This window comes from Primulina tabacum, chromosome 16 (genome assembly GCF_025594145.1).
Source record: "Primulina tabacum isolate GXHZ01 chromosome 16, ASM2559414v2, whole genome shotgun sequence".
In the NCBI taxonomy this organism is placed as follows: Eukaryota; Viridiplantae; Streptophyta; class Magnoliopsida; order Lamiales; family Gesneriaceae; genus Primulina; species Primulina tabacum.
This window is the reverse complement of record NC_134565.1, coordinates 10,551,343-10,561,297: the sequence shown is the minus strand read 5'-3', so window position 1 is coordinate 10,561,297 and position 9,955 is coordinate 10,551,343. Positions and strand designations below refer to the sequence as shown.

Sequence of the window (9,955 nt, the reverse complement as noted above, 5' to 3'; positions counted from 1 at the left end):
ATTGAAAAGCCTAGTTTTAAGCTTCATAAAATTATGATAAATTATATTTAAGCTTAAATAATTATTTAAGGTAAGCCCATGTCAATAAATGTGAGAAAAAGATAAATTCGAGAATTTTTATGTCCAGGGGCAAAACGGTAATTTTACACTTATGAAAATACGAAAACGCTTGGCAGCATCCCGAAGGATCATAACGCATGTTAAATGATATTATATGATGTAAAATAATGATTTTGATGATAATATGTATTTTTATGATTTATGGTAAAACTGTGTAATTTATACTGTTTAAAATGTTATTTTTGGAAAGCTGTCTTATTCTATGATTTTTAAAGAAAAGAAAAAATATTTTGAGGGATGTGAATTGACTGTGACAAAAGATATGATATATGATATATGATTTTGTGGGGTTGACGTGAGGGCCAAGGCCCTAGAGGGAACCCATATACGGGCCAAAGCCCCAGAGGGACCCCGTTTACGGGACAAGGCCCCAGAGGACCCCGACGATCGTATTTCCACGGTGGAGCCTAGTGCACACCCCCATGGACCATGTGGAGCTAAGACTGCAGTCGACCAAAGGATAAAAACTTGTCATTTTCTAGGATCAAACTTCACCCAAAATGATATATGATTGAAAGCTCATGATAAAAATGATTTTTATGATATATGATTTATGATCATTATTAAAGCTATTTTTAAAATGATTTATTTATGCTCAAAGCTTATTTTAAATGATTTTTAAAGGATTTATTTATGCTTAAAGTTATTAAAAAATGATTTTACGATTTATGATTTAATTATGCTAAAATGATTTTAAAATGGTTTATTTATGTTCAAAATATATTTTAAATAAAAATATGATTTTAATGCATGTGAATGTATATGTATTATTTGCTATCCATGTTTAGAACGTGTTGAGTCTTTAGACTCACTAGGTTTGTATGATGCAGGTTTGGATGATTTATGGGAGTGCTGACGCTTGAGTGGATCGAGTACAGCAGTACACACCCGAGGGCCTTTATGTTTCCGCACTAGCTAGATAGATTTATGATTTAAGAATTTATGTTAATGATTTTTAATATAGATATTTAATATGCTTTATTTTATTGTTATTTGATCTTTTAAAGGTCAATTTTGGATGTTTTATTTAGGTGATGAGTTAGGATTTATATTATGCACTTGATATTTAAATTGTTAAATTCTTATGGTTCATGAATATGTTAAATTATTTTATTTAGTAATTTAGAATTTATGATTTAAGATTAGAAAAAAAATTCGAGATCGTTTCAGCTTTGTTCATAGCATTTTACATTTTTGAACTTTTAAAAAAAATATGCAATGAGAAAAAAATTACTGACAATACATATGTAATAAAACGTAGATTGTAATTTTATAATAAAACATTAGCATATGAACATATGAAAAATAAAATATTTTATACTTTTATTCCACCAATATATTGATCATTTTCAAATAAATCATTCAGAAAATTTTCAACATCACAATGAGTTGAATAACTCAAACTGTCACTATGTTCAGTGAAGTTGGTCTCTTTTTCTTTCCTCTTTATTGATTTTTTATAAAGTTTACAAAGGTTCTCGGGGGCTCGACAAATACAATACCAATGTCCTGGAGTGTCACATCTAAAACAAGAACTTTCAAATCGTTTTGAGTGATTTTCATTAATACTCATGTTCTCATGATTCCTTTTTAGTAGGTAGTTCGTGACGTCCTTTTGAGATAAGTTATAGAAGTAACTATCTCGATTGTTTTCAAAACCACGACCGCGACCACTTCCACGTCCACATCCACGACCACGACCTCTATTTCGACCTCGACCAAAATCTTGTCTTTGAATTTGATTTTGGTTTCCAGGTTTAAATTCAATTTTACTTACAGCATTTACTTCTGGAAATTTTGTCGATTCAGTGGGTCGGAACTGATGATTTTTCATTATCAGCTCGTTGTTCTTTCCGCCACAAGAAGACATGCGATAAGTTCCGAATATCTCGCAAATCCATGCACTCTATATTGTTGTTGTAGAGTTATATTTGATGCATGAAAAGTGGACAATGTTTTTTCAAGAATTTCCAATTCTGTAACCTCATGTCCACAAAATTTTAATTGCGAGGTTATTCAATACATCGTCGAATTGTAATCAATGACTTTCTTGAAATCTTGGAATCTTAAAGCATTCCATTTTTTACGAGAGGTCGGAAGTATAACTTCCCTTATATGTTCAAATCTTTGTTTTAATCATTTCCATAAAGTCATTGGATCTTTTTCAACGAGATATTCACATGTTAATCCTTCATCAAGATGTTGACGTAAAAATATTATAGTTTTTGTTTTTTCTTGTGATTATGAGATATCATTTTCTTTAATGATCCAATTTGGACCCAATGAATCAAGATGCATTTCTACATCGAGAGTCCATGACATATAATTTTTTCCCGTAATGTCGAGCGCAACAAATTCGAGCTTTGCCTAATTTGACATGGTGGTTCTAGAAAAATAACATTGTATTCTATTAGTTAAGTTCTAGATCTATCAATATGGAAATAAAAATTAATGGGCAAATTATAACTACAAGCATTCTTTAAAATAAATAAAAAACGCGATGAGGATATTCTCTGATAAAAACAAAACTAGTGAGTATAATAACAAAAATAATTATATAAAATAACATTGAAAGAACCATCTTCTTTTTCTTCGAAAATTTTGATGAAGAAAATTTTTAGGGAGGAAGAATAAGTTTGAAGTGATTGAATGTTTTTGTAAAATCATATTTATAGGATAAAAACTAGTTGTTTATGACCGTTAAAAAATCTTAATAAAATAAATGTATATATATGTAAATTTATAGTAATAATATGACGTATATAATGTTAATCACGTTTAAATTATTATGTATATCACATCACAATATTATAATGAGGTGTCAGGGACTCCTTTTATATAATATATACTGTGACATTATACAAATATTTATATATTTAATTATTATATAACACAATAAAAATATATAAATAGTGAAATAATCACATCATATTATTATATTGAGGTGTCATAGAATCTTTCATATAATAACATGATATTATTCAAATATATATATACAATAAATAAACAGTACACACAATAAAATATATAAGCAGTGTAATAATATTATCACATCACGTTATTATAATTAGTTGTCATAGATTTCTTTTATATAATAACATGATATTATATATTAAATATATACACAATAAAAATAAATAAACAGTGAAATAAATATTCTTACTTTTGAATATTGTTACCTTTTTCTTGTGTTTTGGAGCTTGAAAAAAATATGGAGATCCTTCGAGTATCGTGCTGATAACGTGTTAAAAGTAAAAATTTACGGTAAAAAGTAAAAATCTCAAACTTACAAAATATATTAAACTACAGACTTTATAAAATTTTGTCTGCTCAATTGTGTTTTTCTTTACAATTTAAGAGATCTTTTTATAGAATTTCTTTGGAATAATCCAAAATAAATGCATCATTACATACATCATCACACAATAATTTTCAATATTTACAACTCTTACTTTCAACGTTGAATAATTTCAACCCTTATTTTCAACAATACCAAAATTATTTAATCCGAGGATGATTTAGCATATTTTCAAGGTTTTTTTTTTTAAAAAAAAGATATATAAAATTTGAACTATTTTTTTACAATCTGATACCAAAATTATTTAATCCAAGGATGATTTAGCATATTTTCGTGGTTTTTTTAATATATATATAAAAATAGTTATATAAAATTTGAACTTTTTTTCACATAATCTCTTATGATCAAGTGTCATCGGTCCTGTCTCCCTCATGCAAACGAGGACAAAAATATTAAATAAAGCTGTAAGATATTGCTGAACATGAGGCAAAAATAAATGATGGAAAATGGAATAATCTAGCGTTTGGCATGACAAAAAAAATTCAAAATTTGTCAGTTGGGGACCTCTTTTTTTTTTTTTTCTCTCTTTTCTTTTTATTTTTCAGTACTAGTGCATATATTATAACCAGTCTATCTCCTTATGGTCGATATTCAACCACAACCCTTCTCTTGTTCCTCCTTTGTTTGTTGCTTCATCTCCTTTTAAACTTCCATTCATCAAACATAATATATTCCTATACAAATAAGGCAAGATTATGGCAAATGCAAAACATCACTTCTATATCTTGCTCTTCCTCCTCTTGTTTTGTGCTGCAATATTATTGCTTCTGCCCCTACATGGTTATTATCTTTTTGCAACATTTTCTCTTTTTATTCTTTATCATATCGAATTATTGCTTTGAAATCTATGTTTAGTTTTACAAGTACCCAAAATGGTTGAATGTAATGATATGATTCATAACATGATGCAGGTGTGAGTAATGCTTATTATTATATCTCAAAATCAGCAAACGAAGGAGGACTGTATCTCAAGGTTAGACAAAGAAAATCGCAATTTCCTGTCAACATTCTTTAAAAAGAGTTGTTTGATTCTCATGCTGATACTCTATGCAGGAGGGCAATCCAAGAAGATATTTGATTGGATCGGTAGCTCCAACCTGCACCTACAATGAATGCAGAGGATGCAAGTATAAGTGCAGAGCCGAGCAAGTTCCGGTTGAAGGTAACGATCCGATAAACAGCGCGTACCACTATAAATGTGTTTGTCACAGATGATTGATTATTCATTTCATGTTTCAAATATTGGATTTCAGTACTCGATTTTGGTCTATTTTGTAGAGATATGCTGGAGAATTAATAAGGTCTTGAGTTTTTCTATACTATATAACAATAGTTGCATCAATTTTGTCCAAAGAGCCGTCTTTTGCTATTTGTATTCATGGTGTGTGCTTGTATTGCTCCAAGTTTTGTGATGGGATATTGTTGAAATTTTTTGTATGGTGGCTCATATTAATTAATTAAAGATAATGAAATAATGTTTTACAGTAGTTTCAAGATTCTCCCACTTGATATATATACATAGACCTCATGCTTTGGGGATCGTACACATACTCAAGTCAAAGGTGGTTGGTATCATTATGTATACTTCATGAAAAACTTGGTGCTACATTTTTCAACAAAATATTTGTCACATGACGACTCATTGATTGACAATATGTTCGTTACTCATCTTTATACCTTGCACATTTGGTCAAAGTATGCAATAAATATCAGATCATGACTGGTTGTCTAGGGAAAGAAATATATATATATATCATGAATGGTTGTCTAGGGAAAGAAATATATATAATAAAATTCAGAGCCGGAGAATTTGCTGCTTGAGGGTGAAATAGGAAGGCGTAATGCTCGAAAGATCTAAATGCAAGAATGAGCAATACCTTTTAGAATAAAATAAAATTCACATTGTATTTTATTCATGCTCAGATATTAAATAAATTTCATACAAAAAGCGAGACATTTGAGTGTGTAGACCTAATTTCACATGTAGTTTAGCCCCCAAGGAAAACGAGACAGCGCAAGTGGCACATGGCAGCGGTCCCAATGAGGTGAACGCCTACAATGGATCACATGTGAATTTTTTGTTTGAATCCATGTATTTTGCACTAAAAGGCAGAAATCACTTCATTAGGATACAAGATATCAGTAAGCGTGGAGGTCCCATTTCAAAGTACCACAAGTAATAAGCATCCACTTGATAAATTTTACACATATAAAACCTGTACTCATAATTCATACATGTATGATTCCAGGACTCACAGTTAATAAATGGTTTACATTATGTTGACAAAAAATTCTACTCATAAAAAGAATTTCAGAACACTTTACTTGCTAGCTTAATTCAACAATTGGTCAGCTTGTTTTTTGTAGATTAGATCCTGTTCTGTTTTTTTAAAAAATAAGAATCGACTAAATTAGATGCCAATATGCAAGGAAACATGCTAGGATCACAGTTTTAGCAGCATGAACATTTGCGTCCATCAGAAACTTGACCAAATGGACATCTCGCAACTTTGTAATCAAACATCGAAGAGTTTTGTATGTTATATAACAATATCAAGTACATGTTTCCTATAATAATACAGGTGTGCGCAGATGAGATGAATATATATATGATTCTTCTTATATGCATTAGTAGTTAATACTGTTCTGAGTGGATGAGAGGAACGAATGATCCTACCATCGAGTGCAAGCAGGGTAATGACCGCTCCAACTTGTAATTGCCAGACCTCTCGCCACAACTGATTACTCTGGAAACCACAGTGAAGAAGTTTAGCAGTTTAAGACGTAGTCATTTCCTAATGCTATGAGGATGCGCGCGGTGGCGATGGTGAAGATGACACAACTGCATGATAAGATGAAGAGGCAAGTTGAACAAGTGCCGGAATAGATCCACCTGCGCAAAATAATGACCACAAGCATCAGAATTCTGAAGTCAGACAACTACACGAGTCTTCAAAATATGGGAATTGAAAGGAGAAAAGTAAACAGCATCGTCCTTTCAAAAGTAACCCAACATCCCTGCGTTCTTCACTATTTCTCTTCCTGCTTGGAGAACCGAAATGCAATGCAAGAACAAACTGATGGAAGCCATTCAACAGGCTCACAGGAATAACCCTGATTATCATTTACCTTGAAACTATAAACAAAAATTAAAATCATCCGTTGAAAATGGTATTAAGAGCATCTTTTCCATGTTAGTTTCCATTCTAAAATTAGAACCAAAATCAAGAACTTATGGCTTATTTCTTGTACAAAAAATAAGTAGCCGGCACCAAAATAACACAATAATTTGTGAAAAAATGTTGAACTTTTAACAAATTTTTATTAATTATATGCCATTATGTTATATTCCCACAACTTTTAACAAAATCAGCTCAAAACAAAACCACACCAGAACCAAGGATCGAAACCTTCTAACCATTAGCAGGACAAAAACTGTTTACGGAAGTTTGGTTTCGGTCTTCCGAAACATGGTCCTCCAGCCATCATCCAATCCCTACTCTGTCAGGACAATGCGGGTGTGTTGTCCTTAGCTATTGTGCAAACTACACAACTTTTTACATAAATAACCAACTACTCTCGAATTATAGCCAAATGAAAATCTAGTTCAATACTCCATCAATAGCATCCAACTACCAACAGGAACATTTTTTTTAATCAGAACAGTCGCCAGTAGCGTTGCATCAAAACTCCCGACCTCTACTACTGTAGAACACCACACCCCCACCCCAACCCCCCCCCCCCACAAAACAAGACCCGTCACAATTGTCGTTTGGAGTTGGGACCGTGGCAACAAAATTTGTTCAGCCTTTCTAACTATATCATGTGGTCACAATTGCATATACAGAGTACCATACAGTTCCGTCTAAAGAATATATTTACCTGTTAATCCAGCACAACCTGATGAGAAAACAATGACTGGTGGGGCCTGCATCCCAAAACAATAATTAAAAAAAAACCAATGAAGAAAACCTAGAAAAGAAGAGGGAAGAACAAAAAATCAGCGCAGAAGGAAAGATCCTTATCAATTAAAAATTGGGCGTAAATAAATTTTGTAATATCCTTAACATTAATGTTACTCGCTCATGCACAGGACAGACTTTTACAAAATAAATGAGGGGGCCATAGTAAAGTGTTCTTAGATAACAGTATTCAAAATATTTACACGTACAAAAGAAAACTAGGTTAAATTTAATACAGCTGTGATAATAAATTATTAAAATTCAAAGAATACTTAGAATATACAATGACCCAACCCCCACATTATATTCCACGCTTTTTCCACAGAGCCAGATAGTATGAATTTTGGCCTGTTGCCAGCATTGCACATGATCCTTATGCATATAGCTCTGTTATTAACATTATTATCATATTAACCCACCTTTCTTTCTCCATTTGGGCATGCAAATAAAGAAAAGAAATGAACTGCAAAGAAAAAGACACAAGACACTACCGTTTTAAGTTGTGGACATCGTTAAGATTTAAGTTAAAACCCTGTGTAAAAAGTAGATCATTCTTTCACACAGTATAGAGGATAGTACGTATGTCATAAAATTCTGTCCCTGTATCAATGGCCTTGAAAAAGACAATTTGAGAATGATACACAAAATTGAAGTGGAAACAGTAACATTACACCATGTATCCTTGATTATTACTTGCAATTGCTGGTTGATCATCAGAGAATCAAACAGTAGTAGGCATGTCTACACGTAGCTAATTTATACACTAGCACTCTTGCAAAATAAATAGGAATCATGTTTATCGTGAAAGAGGAATTTGGCCAATTTACAGCCACCCTACCACAAGAGTTCAATCTGAGACTGAAAAAAATTGTATATTGTCGATGCCTGAGGGTACCCTATATCACCAAATGTTAAAGTACTTCCAACTAAAAACATCAATTAATATTACATGTCCTTACATAAGCATAGACTGCATATCGTAAAGCAGCATAGAAAAATGCCACGGTTGAGTATAATGATGGTAATCCACAACCCACCATCACCATACCAAGAGAAAAGAAGTTCCAAAACAAACGGTTACAATACCAACTTCTACAACAACAGCAAAAGACTTACACCAATGAGGAAATGTAACCACATAGGTCCTTTGATCCACCTCCTAACAAACGGCATAGCTGTAGAAGGATTGACATTAGAGAATCTAAACACAAAATCTCCATTAAAATTGCAAGAGTTTGTAAAGAACTGAAGAAATTTTCTCATATGGTATGATACCCACAATCCCAAATTAATAATAAATCCAATCACATATAAAAAATAATAATACACCAATCAACAAAGTTAAAACAAATCAGTCAATGCAGAGAAATCAATCATTCGAATCAAACTATGTGTCTTGACCCAGAACATACTAACCAATCATACGAAATGATATAACATCATTCATACCGTGGTTGAAACCGTAAAAAGCTCCTGCCGTGCCTCCAACGGCTGAGCCTATCTAATGCGACAAGTAAAAAAGATAAAAATCACAAGTCCGATTAAAAAATAGAGCGCAGTAGGAAAATGATACAAAAATGGCAATCCACACCATGGAAAAGCTGTCCCTGATGAGTGGTGAAACAGTCCACTCACTGGTCTCCTGTGGAATTCAGAGTTGGGATTTTAGTTTTGAGGATAATTCGTTGGGTAATCAAAAGGGTTTCTGGTGACTTACCATCTCTTTGGAAAGGGGGCCAGCGCAATGTTGACACCTTAAGCCATGGAGATCTCCTCGCGCTTTAGAACTCGGCTCCCCCATCCTAATCACAATTCACTTGAAATTACCTAAACGAAAAGTACACAACCTGGTTATAGAAGAAGAGTTGCAGTTAGGGTTTCAACAGGCAAATGGCCACTATTTATTGGGCTTTACAAATACTTGGACAATCGCCGATTTTTTAATCTTTAATAACTAAAGTGTTGAAAATAACAAATTCGAAATTATTGAATGTTAAAAATAAGAGTGATAAATATTGAAAATTAGTATGTGGTGATTTATGTAATTAGGTATTTTTTTGGATTATCTCCAAAGAAATTCTATAAATAGATCTCTCAGTTTGTGAAGAATAACACAATTGAGTGGAGAAAATCTTATAAAAGTGTGTAGTTTAATATATTTTATGAGTTTGAAATTTTTATTTTTTACCGTAAATTTTTACTTTGAATACGTTAGCAGCACAATACTCGAAGGTTCAGTTCTTCATATTTTTCCAAACTCCAAAACGTAAGAAAAAAGTAACAATATTCAAAAGTAAGAATATTTATTTTACTGTTAATTTATTTTTATTGTGTATATATTTATAATATCATATTATATAAAAGGAGTCTATGACACCTAATTATAATAACGTGATGTGATTATCACACGACTTATATAATTTTATTGTGTTATTGTTTATTTATTGTATATATAAATTTGAATAATATCATATTATTATATAAAAGAAGTCTATGACACCTCATTATAATAATG

The 9,955-nt window shown here is 31.8% G+C and overlaps 2 protein-coding genes across 2 annotated transcripts; one reads left to right on the top strand and one right to left on the bottom strand.

Moving 5' to 3' along the window:
- Positions 1-4,029: 4,029 nt before the first annotated feature.
- LOC142529289 (uncharacterized) lies at positions 4,030-4,965 on the top strand. Its single transcript, XM_075634791.1, has 3 exons — positions 4,030-4,258; positions 4,390-4,451; positions 4,532-4,965. Exons 1-3 carry the CDS (start codon positions 4,174-4,176, stop codon positions 4,691-4,693), a joined length of 309 nt encoding a protein of 102 aa, XP_075490906.1. The 5' UTR covers positions 4,030-4,173; the 3' UTR covers positions 4,694-4,965.
- Positions 4,966-5,963: 998 nt separating this feature from the next.
- On the bottom strand, positions 5,964-9,387 carry LOC142529462 (uncharacterized). Its single transcript, XM_075634994.1, has 6 exons — positions 9,158-9,387; positions 9,032-9,082; positions 8,890-8,941; positions 8,557-8,615; positions 7,361-7,406; positions 5,964-6,371 (listed from the first exon to the last, which is right to left on the bottom strand). Exons 1-6 carry the CDS (start codon positions 9,239-9,241, stop codon positions 6,280-6,282), a joined length of 384 nt encoding a protein of 127 aa, XP_075491109.1. The 5' UTR covers positions 9,242-9,387; the 3' UTR covers positions 5,964-6,279.
- Between the last annotated feature and the right edge of the window lie 568 nt (positions 9,388-9,955).